The 15,000-nt window shown below is 33.6% G+C and overlaps 3 protein-coding genes across 6 annotated transcripts in view; 2 read left to right on the top strand and 1 right to left on the bottom strand.

The window, feature by feature from the left end:
• The window catches only part of LOC119577248 (ketimine reductase mu-crystallin-like), an 8,281-nt gene extending 6,550 nt beyond the window's left edge, over positions 1-1,731 (top strand). For all 4 annotated transcript variants that reach the window (XM_037924996.1, XM_037924994.1, XM_037924993.1 and 1 more), the window contains exon 9: positions 1-1,731. This exon is cut by the window's left edge and continues 154 nt beyond it. The gene's annotated coding sequence lies outside the window, so the exon portion shown is untranslated.
• A 3,897-nt stretch (positions 1,732-5,628) lies between these two features.
• LOC119577253 (ankyrin repeat domain-containing protein 40-like) lies at positions 5,629-14,230 on the bottom strand. Its single transcript, XM_037925003.1, has 6 exons — positions 14,094-14,230; positions 11,635-11,771; positions 10,828-10,973; positions 10,251-10,526; positions 9,746-9,893; positions 5,629-8,915 (listed from the first exon to the last, which is right to left on the bottom strand). The coding sequence occupies exons 2-6, from the start codon at positions 11,757-11,759 to the stop codon at positions 8,732-8,734; spliced, it is 879 nt and encodes a 292-aa protein (XP_037780931.1). The 5' UTR covers positions 11,760-11,771; positions 14,094-14,230; the 3' UTR covers positions 5,629-8,731.
• Positions 14,231-14,827: 597 nt separating this feature from the next.
• The window catches only part of LOC119576764 (clusterin-associated protein 1-like), a gene marked incomplete in the record, with an annotated part of 15,877 nt that continues 15,704 nt past the window's right edge, over positions 14,828-15,000 (top strand). The window contains 1 exon segment of the mRNA XM_037924404.1: positions 14,828-14,908. Coding sequence (XP_037780332.1) covers positions 14,887-14,908 — 22 coding nt within the window.

Below are 15,000 nucleotides of genomic sequence, written 5' to 3'. Positions count from 1 at the left end.
GTAAAAGTTAACATCATTTTGTCTGCTGTTGGAAATGATATATTTTGTTGTAGCCTATATTGAGGTATTATATTGTTATGAACCATATTTATTTTAGCAATTTTTTTAAAAATATAAAAATTGGCAATAAAACCATTAATTTCTTTAGAATAATGCAAATCAATTGTATCTGTCAGTTTACTACGCACACAAAAAAAGAGAGAGATAAAAAGTGACAGATGGTACCATACATTTAATCAGTTTTGAAAATCAAACTTAGCTCATTATACCATGATGTCAAATGTGATTTTAGCTGATTAACTGTCTTTGCACATAGATGGCTGCATAAATACTTAGTCAAAAAGACGTCAATTCCCTATATAACCTATTTTCCCTTTCCTTTGATATCGGAAAGATTAATTTTTTTTTATCTTTAGTACTATTAGTATTTTCATAACATTATAATAATCATAATGCTAATAATAATAGTAATAGGAGTATTGATAATAATAATAATAAGAGTATTGATAATAACAGTATTAGGGATGAAAAACGGAAAAAAGAAATGGGAAAACCAGAGCCACTAAACGACTCCTTGACGGCCGAGCGCTCATCCAGCTGTCTGTGTGACAAAATTCCCCCAAAACTACAGTAGAAGGCATTACGTACCCGCATTAAAAGGGCTAAAATGCTTCCTAATTTTTGTATTGTATCTCACGTGGCAAGGCAGTGACCAATTGTTGCTCTGTGCAAAAAAAAAATGCATGTGTCAGTGTCGGAAATAATACTTAATGTGATGTGTTACCAGAAGCCTAAGTATTTGGTACCAGGGTGCTATAAAAAAAGAAAAAAAAAAAAAAAAAAAAGAAAAAGAAGAAAAAAAAAAAAGGTACTGTAGAAGATCATATACACCCTTAAAATAATAATAATAAAAATAATAAAGTAACAATTCCTCATTTATGTTTATTAAGTTCATAATGCCTGAAATACAATCTTCATACTTCAAGCAGGGTATACATATAATACTGTAATAAGGCAACAATTTTTTAGTTCTTATACAGAATGGCAATACAAAAATGCCATGTCCTTCTGGTCCCACGATACCAAAGGGACCACAAAAGATGAAGATAAAAGATGGAGAAAGTTGAGATAAAAAGAGAAAAAGAAAATCTCGGGAGGGGAAAACATACTTTGAGAAAATACTGAAAATTGGAAATTGTTAAAAAGAGAAAAAGAGAATCTCGGGAGGGGAAAACACACTTTGAAATACGGGAAATAGGAAATTCATAAAAGGACAAAAACAAAATCTCGGGAGGAGAAAACACTTTGACAAATTATGGAAAATAGGAAATTGAAACATACCCCTATGTTTCAAATTAAAAACACTTCTTCATTCACTGGAATTAATTTTAAAAAGTGGTGGTGCATATGCTGGAACATACAAAAATAATGAAAGTAATTTTAGTACTAAAAGCTATGCACAACTAATAATGGACTTTTATTCTTGTTTTTAAAAAGTATTAATATAACACAATTATTTTTTTTCTGACAGTAGGTGTTTGGACACCTCTGAAGAAAAGTATTAAAATCTCAGAATGTGCAATTAATCTCATTTGTAAAATCCCCATATGAATAATGTTAAATGCGATTAAACTGATTCTAAGTGAATAAATAATACAATTTATTGGGTCTTTTTGTGAAAAGTGGCCCAAAAAAACTTTGATGATTGTAAATATATGTTCTGACCACAAATTTTTTTTTTCTCCATCAAATTACATTTATACCAAAGGTGGAACAAATGTTGGTCTTTTGTATGACTAAATGAATGAGATACACTTAGTACTCTGTATACTTTCCAGGTCTTTCTGTTCCTTTTTTATTTTTTAGAATTATGATCATACTCAAAAAAAGAGATTCTAACCTGTACCCTATTTTATAATATGAAAATCAAAAACCATTTTAAACTTCTTGAGATCCCAAGAATATTCAGGTTATGAAGCAGTACCTCTCACATCACTAGCATTGTAATGGAGCACAGAAAACGGATATAAGTTAAGGTCATTTTAGATAATAATGGGGATTGTGACAAACTAGACTAACAGCACTGTGCACACCACATAGATGACATCACACTGAGACAAGTTCTATATTTGCTATTACTGTACCAGCTATCACTACCTAATTCCTGTCATAGGTCCCAAAAATTACACAAAAGCTAGGAGTTTTACTATTAAAAAAGAATGAAGCACATGCAAATATACTAAATATGTAAAGCTTCATTTTTTTTCTTCTTCTTCCATAAGTCAAAACAGCGAATTGTCCTTGCATAGATGTCACAAAGGTAAAGACCTAAGAATGATAACTAGAGAGTGTAAAAGGGGGCTTGATATAACACAAAAGTAAATCCTGGTACACATACATGTATATGTATATACACATATATATATATATACAGACACAGATACACATATCATCAGTATCTTGCTTCCTTGTTTAAGAATAAACAGCTCATTACATAATCTTACCCTGCAAACAACACAGACAGAGGCAAAAAGCAACCCAAGTGCAGTGCAATTTATTTCTCTCTGGGATAATATTGAGGGAAGGAAGGTGGGAGAGGAGAGAGAGAGAGAGAGAGAGAGAGAGAGAGAGAGAGAGAGAGAGAGAGAGAGAGAGAGAGAGAGAGAGGAAGAAGGAAGGAGGGGAAGGAGAGAGAGAGAGACAGGAGAAACATAGATGACATATATCCAACATACAGATTTCATATAACTAAATCTACACTGCACAGGTGGGTATCAGCTCTGAGGTGTGTTCCACTGATTAGCCACACGGACAATGGACTTTCCTAACAAATTGTGCATCAAATATTACTTTTTCATATGACAAAAGTCCTGCAATTAAAAACAAATCTTGTATATATTAGTTTCTTGACAATGTGGCTTACTTTAATACTCAAGCTAAATATACTGTATAAATCTTGATTTCATAGTAACATTTCTCATTAAAATTTCATATTTCATTAAAAAACAAATTAAGAAACATAACTAACTCAAAGCACACTTAAATTTTCCTTTTTCAAAGTTATGATGCTAACTGCTTTTTTTTTTCTTTTTTTTCATTGTCAATAATTTGACAAGCCTATATATGGTCCCCTTTATATATCTGTTATTCCCTGCCAGGAAGAACTGAAGCATGGACTATATCTATTACTTTTGCTTGAAATCTTCAGAGAAAAAGGAGAAGAGATAAGGATCAGAGATTTTACTAGGCCTCTTTCAACCCTTAAAGGAGAAAATATAGCAATTGGTCTTTTTTTTGTCTTACTGGCATACTGAATAAAATGTGACAAAAAGTCTTAAAAAAAAAGTGTCCAAATTATCCATCCTATGAATATGATAAATATCAGAATAAGAACAATTTTAAAGTGAAGAACTAGTGTCTCATGCACATGAAGCTCAAACCCTTGTCTGCTTTTAAAGGGTTAAGCTTCAAAGACAATCACTACAGGGAATCCCCGTTATTTGTCATTTCGTTTTTCCGTCACTGACATTTGGGGACGAGTTATTAATTGCGTTTCACTCTTCTGTCCTTATGGTTCTGAAAGTTTATACACTTGTCCACAAACATGTAAGAAACTAATAAGAAAAAAAAATAAAAATAAAAATAAAAAATAAAAGAAAAGAGAAAAAGAAAAAAGAAAAGAAAAGAAAAGAAAAGAAAAGAAAAGAAAAGAAAAGAAAAAGAAAAATAAAAAATAAAAGAGAGAGAGAGAGAGAGAGAGAGAGAGAGAGAGAGAGAGAGAGAGAGAGAGAGAGAGAGAGAGAGAGAGAGAGAGAGAAAAGAAAAGAAAAAAAACAGGAGCTACAAAGTGAAATAGAAATAAACATAAAAATGTGAATTCCAGAATTTGCATACCCATCCCAAAGACTGAAAGTTTGTGTGTGCTGCTGACGAGAAGTAAATTATATATGAACAGAACTGATCTACTTTCCAGGCACAGACATAGGCTGATGCTGCTATCCCAGCGCACTCTTGAAAGGTAATATGGATTTACCTCCTCATCAATGAATAATGGCTGTCGCAAACTCACCCAGAGCAAAGCACTGACACGATGCCATGATGCCCGATACAAAGATGAAAATGATAAAAAGGAAAAAAAGCAGAGAATGCACAGTTCGTACTGGGTGATTAAACATGGACAAAACTTGCTTGAAAATAATGACAATAAGGCTGTTTAAAAAGCGATGACCCTGTCTCATCTACTTGCTCCTAGCCTGCCCCTTATTCCTATCACCTCTGCCACATCCCCCCCTCCTCTAAATTTGTGGCGTACGCCCCTCCTCTAAATTTGTGGCGTACGCCCCTCCCCTAAATTTGTGGCGTACGCCCCTCCTCAAAATTTGTGGCGTACCCCCCTCCTCTAAATTTGTGGTGTACCCCCCTCCTCTAAATTTGTGGTGTACCCCCCTCCTCTAAATCTGTGGCATACCCCCCTCCTCAAAATCTGTGGCGTACCCCCCTCCTCTAAATCTGTGGTGTACCCCCCTCCTCTATATCTGTGGTGTACCGCCCCCTCTAAATTTGTGGCATACCCCCCTCCTCTAAATTTGTGGTGTAAGCAATAATTCCTCCATTGCCACAATATCCAATGTATGCATTTCTCTTATTGCAGGTATAACTCTTTATAGTATTATTTAAAGATTAAACAAACAGATTACAAGCCTCAACAAACCACTGGATATTATGGTCCTAGTCCAAATTATGACCTCGAATACATTCCTATGGGATAATGTGCATTGCTATCCACTGCATTCTTGTTCTTCGTATTTTTCTGGTCCATACAGCTGATGAATAACGGGGATACCCTGTACATCAATCAATAGCATCTAAAAAAAAATAATAAGGCAACCAGAGAGGTACAATTCTGGACCACGCTAAACAAAACTAAAATTGCTACATTTTTTTACGAGCTACGAAAAAATTGCGGAGGAACATGTCCCAATCCCATTTAGCAAAGGCTTAGGCCTCTCTCATGATATCCCTGATAAGGAGACAGATAGAAACAGGGAGGAAAGAATAACGAGTGAGACATAGAGCGAATGGGACGTGATACAGAAGGAGCACATTTTTCCATTCATGTTTGTCGTGGTTCAAATATGCTGCTTTAAACAGATGTTGCACGCTCATTGAATATTTTTTCAGTCCAAAAATTTATTCTAAATTATTCCATAAACTATCTCTTTAGAACTCAAAAGAATGAAAGAGAGAGAGAGAGAAAAAAAAAAGATATGCACACTTTCAAAAAAATTAATATATTTTCCATTATCCTATTTCCTTTATTCAGTCGTTATAAAACCACAAAAAAAATCTTATCTTTCAACAACTTCAAATTTGGCAACCATAACCCAAATACACACTGAAAAAACTCGTTATGCTAATAAACATGCATTTTTTTCTTTTTTCTTCTATTTTTTTTTTCTTTTTTTTTTTTACATTTTCAATCCAAGTCTATAAATCCTCAATCAGGATGTTACTGGATAAGACTAAGACACAACTGAAATATTGAAACACTGAAAATAAAGAGAGAAAACAAAAATACCCAAAACCATAAAAAACAAAAACAAAAAAACACTGGACAATAAAACAAGATTAAAACCAAAATTTTAAATGTCAAAATTGTATGTTCAGAAAAAAAAAAATCTAATAAATTATCCTTCACATCTTATGCGACAATAAGGTCATGACTCCACAGGTTCCAAAAACATTTTGTGAATTGCTGTTTAAATTAAATAACCAAGAGAATGATAATAATAATAACAATTAATAACAATAATAATGATAATAACAATAAACAATAATAAAGATACTAGTAATAACACCATGAAAGATTATAATTCTGATTAGAAATGAAAAGACTAGATAATGTCACACACTACTTTTTATCACAAACGATATTGAATCAAGTTCTTTGGAAATAAAAGGTGGAAAAAATATCCTGCCCTTTCCAGGATCTGCTAATATTTCTATGTACATTTTTTTTTTAATGTCTGAAATATAAAGCCACAATTTTGTTAATTTGTACTGAGTGGCAGGATGTCAAGAAGGAATGATCAATTAACTAACTTTTGCACTGACATATGCATTATGAAAAGAAGAAAAAGGAAGAAAGAAATAAAAAAATTAAACAAAAATACACTTCAAGGAAAAGGAAAACAGATATATTTCCATATACCACCACTAAAAGTTAGATCCACAAACTTTGTTCTAAAAGGAATATACAATCCACATGCTTGCTTGGACAGGCATAGACACACACACACACACTCATCATCTTTCTCACAACAAGTGAGAGATGCAAATTATCAAAAGGAAAAGTGCACAGCACAGCATGTGTTGCATAGCTCTCTTGAAAGAAGTACATCAAATTTCCATACCTCTTAGTACTTGATAATATATGCATATATTATAATCAAAGGTGCTAAGTACACAAGCCTTTTCTGATGCACTAAATGACTTTCATCTGCAAATCTCTCTGCAGAATGAAATGTAAGCTATAAGATTTATATGGTCAAACTCCTTAATAGTTCACTGGATGGACCAACAAATAAGCGTAAACATAATTTTCTTTTTTCTTTGTTTTTCAGGGAAACACATTGCAAAGTACTGATATTCAGCTGACAAATTCTTTTAAGTATCTGCTCACTCATTAAGCTACTACTGTCTGCAATTTCTCCATCCCATTCCTGTTGGCATTTATCTTAAATGTCTAAAAAACAAACAACTTTCAATTCATCATCATAGCAAATGACACATAATTTTTCAAGGTAGTTTCCTTCAATATTTTCTTTCCCTAAACCCTCTCATATCTATTTGTCTCACCTAAGAAAACATTTCCTTAACTAGCATTCTAGTGGAGCATTATAATTTTTTTCTGTAAGCTTATAAAAAAACAATCACAGATTGCTAATTGATAATCTTTCTCCCTTTTCCAGCCTTATACTAATATACAAAGAGTTCTTTGAAGTAGAATGGTTTCTTTGGTTTTAACTGTCATGGTTTACAACTATCAGAAACGACACATAAATTCTTCAAGTAAATATCTCTATCCTCATGTGTGAAAATACGAACTAATTACTATAGACAGCAAGCAATGAATATGCTTTAATTTTGCATGATTCATGTGCAATTCCTATAACTAAGAATATCATAAATAAAAATCATACTGAACCAATACAGTAGTTCACAGTTTCCTCTAAAAATACACTCAACAGTCTCAAGAATGAAATAACTGTATCTACAATTTCTACGAAATAAATGACATAAAATAAAAACACGCACTGACAAGAAAACAACAAAACCAAGTATGATAAAACAAGGAAATTGGAAATAACAAATAACATAATTCTTCCATTTATTATGCCACTCTTGGTTTTGGTAAAAGGTGTTGAGAATCACAGTAATGAACAAGAACTTTTAACTTCAGAAAAGCAAGACATATAAATGACGCATTTTGAAGTTATTTCTTCATCGGAACTATCATATAATTCAGATAAAGACAAAACACTAAAACAGGTCAATTACATATCCTGCTCTTTGAAGCTATAAATTCTTATTCATACATCTATCATCTACTTACCCTATTGAACCATGTACTACCACTGCCAAAACCCTAACCATTACTAAACACTTATCCAGTTTTGGCTTCCTGACATCTCTCGTCTAGTTCTCAACGATGCAACTGATTAGTGACCCCTTTGTATGGTTTACTCCTGACTGTTCCATCATTACACCCATGCAATGCTGATCTTGAGTGGGTCAATAAACGAAAGACAAACATAAGTTCTCATACCTCTTGTTTTACTTACATGCCTGGCAAGAAGAGCATATTTTGTTCTAATAGTCACTTTCTGAAGGGATGATAATGTACTTAATTCACTTCTCAGTAAAGTCACAATTTAAAGAAATACAGAAGCACAAAACACGTAAAGAATACGGAGTCAATCTTCCCATAACATTCTTCCCTACCAAAGAAGAAGGGAAACAAATATTACTGAGAGAGTGAGAGAAAAAATATCATTTTAAAAAGTTACTCAGTAAGTACAGAGTCCAACATCATCTATTTAGCATGCATTACACTGACAGAAAATCATAAGAAAAATAATAACCATGTGCATATACTGCATATATGTATGTATGTATATATATATATATATATATATATATATATATATATATATATATATATATATATATATATATATATATATATATAAATGTGGTGTTGTTTTGATGTGTGTGTGTGTGTGTGTGTGTGTGTGTGTGTGTGTGTGTGTGTGTGTGTGTGTTGTGTGGTGGTTTTGAAGTGCGTGTGGGTGTGGGTGTGTGCGTGCATATGCATGTACATGTAAAACCAATAAAAAGCAAGGTTTTGGTACTTCTCTTTCGTTGAAGTTACTGCTCCATATAGTTTTCTAATTTACTTACTAAACATAAATGAAAGCCAAGTATATTACAATCTTCATGCTATACATAATCTGGAAGCTCGCTACAAATGGACTTCTTTTCAAATGTAACATCTATATCCTGATGTAAAAATGCTTTCTTTTTTTTTCGTAAACACATCCAAACAAAAACGTTAGATAATACAAAAACAACAAATTCATAAAATCAATATACAAAAAAAAATTAGCATTATCTCTTCTACAAAATCTCCAGAGAACACAGAGAAGAAAAAAAAAAAAAATTTCCTCGATCAGTACAAAATGGTCTGGTTTTTAAAGGAAGATATGGACTGGTAGCTGTTTTTAGACGTGGAGTGGGAGTCTGATCGCGTTATGGGCGGTCTGCTCTGCCCTTTAATGACGAGCTCTAGTTCGGTGAAGTTTTCCAGGCGCTTTACGTCTTTGTCATTTCGAAGGCGTGTGTTGGGTAGTTTCCTGCAAGAGAGGGACATTTTTGGTAATTGTTTCCAATCAAATCAAGTATAAAATGGAATGACGTGGATATCATAAATAAGTGTATGTATTTTTAATCAGGGAATGAATAATCTTCCTCTCCTATTTTCTTACTTTGCTCACTTCTTCTTTACCTTAGAGGTATCAGTATCATCTACTTCATTCTAAATGAAAATGATAGTACATACACATCAACAAAATATGTTCCTCCATTTTTTTGACTTTAATCATCTCATTAACCTGCTTATCTCCAAATACACTTCAAATTTCCTCAAATACTTTTTTTACAGTCACATAGTCAATAGTCTCACTGTATTAGTAATTATAGAAAATAATGGAAAGAAAATTAGCAAAAACAAGAAGAAGAAGAGGAAGTGGAAGAGGAAGAAGATGAAGAGGAAGAGAGAGAAGGGAGAAGAAATAGAAAGAGGAGGAGGAAGAGGAGGAAGAACAGGAGGAGGAGGAGGAGGAGGAGGAGGAGGAGGAGGAGAGAAAAGAAGAGACAAGACAAGAAGAGAAGAATAAGTAAAAGAAGCAGAAGATGATGAAGATGCGAGAAAGAGCAAATAAAGGCAGAAAAATTCAAGTGCAGTAAGGTAGGCGAGTAAACTATAGATCTACAGCAATGGAGGCTATATACAAGCAAAATTTCAGTCAGCTGATGAAACGACCAAAACAAATGGCATATATAGTTAATATTTCTATTTTACTTGATAAGATGCATATAAAAAAAAACAACCTTCTCTAAAGAATCATAGCGCAGTGGTATATCACAACTCAATCTCAACTTTGGCTTAAAAGACATTGCGTACCTTATTCTCTCGACCATCTGGGGATTAACAGCCAACTCCTTACAGCACACAGTGAGGAGTTGGCTGAAGTTCATGTGCGTAATGGGGAAGTCTATTTCGATGAAGTCGGGGTCATCGGTGTTGGCAATGCGAACCTTCAACACCAGCTCTGAAACAAAAAGAAAAAGATGAAAAGGAAGAAGAAAAAAAAAAAAAGGAAAGAAAAAAAGTAAAAAGAAAAATAAATGGCAAAAGAAGAAGAAAAAAACAATAATAGCAAGATACGTAACCATGAGCAGAGTAGGAAAAGTAAGTCATGAGTTACGATAATCACAGAAAATTTAATTAAATTATAAGATCAAAATATCCAAGTGATTCATGCCACAACAGCATTTCAGAATGAGTTGAGTGAAGTGAGTGGGGAAGGAGGAATGAGAGAGGGGGAGTGGTAGAGAAGGGGGGTGGGTAAGGAGTGAGTGAGCTTTGGTGAGGGGGAGGAAGGGGGCGGATCACAGAAACCACTCACCTTTAGGCTTATTCTGGGTTAACTCCTGTGCCTGCATGGGGTTCATTCCCGGACGAGGAACGCAGCTGGACGTGGATGGGTTACTGTTGGAAGGAAGGCTGCCCGTGCCAGGATACCCGTTCACCTCTGTTATCCCATTGGTCAGCGGCTTCGAGGGGGGGCTGCTTGTGCTGTGACTTGTCTGGTTGATTAGGGGGGGATGAGCCATGTAGCTGGGCGTGATTGGGAGGGACTCAGAACTTGAGGCTGTTCCTTCTGGGCTCGCGCTGTCGGTTCCTTAGGAGGGAAATGACACTTGTACTCATGGAGGGTCTAGGAGAATGATAAAATCTATTCTCTCTATAAAACTGGGTCTACGTTTATTGGACAAACTTTACAGAAAATTGACGAGCAAGCACACTGAAAAAATGTAGCATGCACCCACAAGCACATGCATGCACATGCGCACACACACACACACACACACACACACACACACACACACACACACACACACACACACACACACACACACACACACACACACACACACAGCTTTTCCCCCCTAAAAAATATCCTATATACAGAGTCAACCAACCTAATAACTGCAGTATGTGTGGATTAGTCGCCAGCTGAGCAGGGGTCTGAGACTGGTTGTTGGTTATCTTTGGATCGGCCCCATTCGCCAGCAGCCACCTCACGGTTTCCAAGTTCCCTCGCTTCGCTGCCCAGTGTAGTCCAGTCCTGGGAATAATGTTCTTCAGTGAGGGAGGTAGATATTACACATTTATGTACAGATGCAAAATGTATGAAGATGTGAGCCAAAAATAGAAAACATTAGCTTTTATGTAGCATTTTTTTTTTCTTTATTTCATTAATTAATTATTTTTTTTATAAGTAGTTCAACAGAAAGGGAAAAAAATTAAGTATCTTATCATAATATTGAATTCAGAGACAGATTCAATAAAACAACTGAAAAGTATATGAAAACTGATCCAAAACAGTCTTAAAAATTGTTGGCCCGCACAAAATAACAATAATTAAAAAAAAAACAGGAAAATTTTGTTTAAATAAACTTCTAAACATAACAAAATAAAGACTACAATTATACACCCTTGTTATTCATTTTTGCTTTTGTTTAAAATCACATTTAAAATTCACAGGCCCAAAATAAATGAGAAAACCTGCATGGATATTAAAAAGGAATTGGAAACTGATCACCATTTTTACTATAATTTTTAATAATATGCACATATTTTTTTTTTTCAAGACTAAAACTTTAGAGGGAAAATAATAACAAAACTACTACTACTACTAATAATAAAAATAATAATAACAAGAAGAAAGGAAGAAAAGAAAAAGAATTAAAGAAAGAAAGAAAGAAAGAAAAAAAGAAAAAACTCACCAGCCATTTATCTCGTGTTTACTGTTGATGTTCGCACCTCTAGTAACCAGAGCAATGACTGCTTCGTTGTCGCCATAACAGCAGGCTTCCCGTAGCTTCTCCTCGTTCTGTTTCTGGGTGTCCATTTTGACTAGTCACTGTTTAATGTAGAAAATTGTAGAGAGGAAATAAGCATAAAACAGAAAAAAAACAAGTAATATTATATATCAGACAATACACTATGTCTCTGATCTGTCTTATCCTCTCACATGCCCATCCAAGCCGTGACTGTGCAACAACATGTGAGGAACCTACATTATAACATCATAGAAAGTCTACTTAATCCATCATAAATCCTGCTACAACAGCTTAGACAGGTTCTGGAGTGAGTCACAATGAGGGTCATGCCTCACTAGTACAGAGGTAGCATACACTAACTGCTATCCTGTGACTCAGCATCTTTTTAAAATTCCTCTCTCTCTCTCTCTCTCTCTCTCTCTCTCACTCTCTCTCTCTCTCACTCTCTCTCTCTCTCTCCTTCTTTCTCTCTCTCTCTCTCACTCTCTCTCTCTCTCACTCTCTCTCTCTCTCCCTTTCTTTCTTTCTCTCTCTGTCTCTGTCTCTTTCACTTTCTCTCTCACTCTCACATAAATGATTCATTTTTCTGAAGTCCTAGATGTTCTAACTAATATTACATGGACAGATTTTCTATATATATTAACATCCAACCACAGACTGTACATATTGGAAGGTGAAAACTGTTATCAAGTGATGGGCAATCTGATTACATATTTTGCTGAAGCTGGCTCTCACTTTAGATGAGATAGGCCATCAAGAAGATAAGATATAAAAGCCAGATCACATCACTATAAATTTCCTTTGAGTTCAGGTGCTACTGAAAATTCCTGAATTAATCCTTTTTGTGCATCGAGAGTGATAAATAAGGGGAAATGTTTATAGTGAAAGCAGAGAGACTAATGAAAACTTGGGATTGTCATGCTCATTACTCAAGTTGACGTACTTGTTTCCATAGATTTTGTGGGTGAATATATCCATTTCTTAATTGTATCTATTATACTAATACATAATAATCTACATGGTTGGGGAGGGCATAAAGTACACATTGGAAATTAAGGGATATGAAAGCTGAAAAACAATTAATCTCTAACATGAAAATGTGTTCTCCCTACTCTATGCTAAGAATTAAAGTTGAACTGGAAAAGGAAGAATAGGTTTGGTTATGTTTTGTAATAGGACCACATCCCCTTGAGGTTAAATACCAATCTTCCAGCCAACAAGTTTGGAGGCCCTCCTGGAAATCCATTTTTCTGGGTGCATGGAAAGAGTGAGGTGGAAGAAATGTGGGCAAAGTCAGTATAACAGGTAATTCAAAAGTGAACATTTTAAATATATCTTAAAACACAATGGATGAAGAAAAAAAAGAAAGAAAGAAAGAAAAGAAAGAAAAGAAAAGAAAAGAAAAGAAAAGAAAAGAAAAGAAAAGAAAAGAAAAGAAAAGAAAAGAAAAGAAAAGAAAAGAAAAGAAAAGAAAAGAAAAGAAAAGAAAAGAAAAGAAAAGAAAAGAAAAGAAAAGAAAGAGAGAGAGAATATATATATATATATATATATATATATATATATATATATATATATATATATATATATATATATATATATATATATATGTATGTACGTATATAAAAGCCAATGTTTAGTCATATAATATTTTATCATGGACTGTGCAGATTTTTTGACAGATAAAGTGCTAGACCCAAAGCATTTAAATTAATACACAAAATAGTAGCTTTAATTGGTGCTTTTAATTATGAATGAATAAAATTTACCTCCACATAATGATGTGGATACTACATCATGGTTGCCAATTATATGAGGTCACTGACGTACATGTATGAATCGCATACCCAAGAAAAATGAAATTTATGTTGAATCAAGAATGCTGGGGACTCACAAGAAGTAGTCTTAAATCAAAGCTAAATATCAAATGCACAATTGCTATACATTTCCATTAGGATATTCAAATAACTGCCTTGAACATGACTAGACAGAAAGAAAAGGTCTCCACAAAAACCATATGGACGAGGAACAGTTGATCACAGACAAATTAATAAAGAAACACAAACATTTAAAAAATCATGCAGATTTTATATATCAATTTACAGAGAAAAGGCAACCAAAAAAACACGAAAAAACAATCAAGTCTTATGCTATAATGAATACATAATTAATAAAGCATATAATCTTAAATAATAATCCTGTCTAGCGACAGTGATCATCATGAATAACACACGCCAAAAATGAAAGAAAATGAGGTGGATTTCGAAGATCAGAAACAAAAATAACAAAGTAAAAAAAAAGATTAATAACAGTGATAATAGAACAAAACAGGACAGGAAATGCTTATAAACACATCTTTTAAGCATTCAAGACGTTTCCATTTACTTAAAATCCACCTGCCTCACCTTCTGCTAAGCAAAGCTACAGCGATATGCTTAATCACGGAGAAATTAGAGTAATTTAACCAAAATTATCGCTATTTTAAAGCAAGAACTGTCACCAATTTGTAAACAATAACACCACTTGGCTGTTCTGAAATCCAACACATTTTCTACTTTGCGCTTGACTTTCCTACAGACTTGTGATCTTTGTTCACACGTATTTAAAGAATATAATTATATACGGTAATAAATATACATAAAAAATAATAAAAAAACATGCCTTACATATTTAAAAATAGTACATTTTCAGAATATGAGAGTTTTAAAATTCCCGTGAAAACAGTGTTGGATGGGAAAGAGCTAGCAGACGTCGTGTAAACACTTCAGTTGCTAATTATTTGTTATTTCTTATTTTAAATTTACCCAAAGATGTTGCTAATAAATAACATAGAAAGTATGTTTCATTTATACCATATTATAAAAAGATGACGACTTAATACTATCGAATTATTACTCTCCTGAAAAGATAAAAATACGAATATTAATACAAATGGCATTGATAGAAAAAGGTCGATTTTTACTTTTCTCTTTAACACGTGATTATAAAATCACTTATACGTACCAGTGTCACCATAAACGATCCAATAAAATATGAAAATCAATACGGAAGCAAATCTATACGCAGATTATAACTAATATTCACAAGAACCTCATTCAGAGTTTTCCGTCTTGCGTTACCATGGCAACGCGTTGTACACAAATACCAGCTGAGTTCAAAGCATATTTCAGCAGCAGGACGTGAACAACAGAAGTTAACATGTCATACAGAGAATTAAGAAGTAAGTATGACAAATGAGACTACAAGTTTATTCTTATTGATGACAGAAATGATGTCCGATATATAGAGGATGACTTTCATATATATACAATG

The sequence above is a fragment of the Penaeus monodon genome, chromosome 9 (assembly GCF_015228065.2).
Source record: "Penaeus monodon isolate SGIC_2016 chromosome 9, NSTDA_Pmon_1, whole genome shotgun sequence".
NCBI lineage: Eukaryota > Metazoa > Arthropoda > Malacostraca > Decapoda > Penaeidae > Penaeus > Penaeus monodon.
The sequence above is the reverse complement of the archived record's forward strand: the minus strand, read 5'-3'. Positions and strand labels throughout refer to the sequence as shown.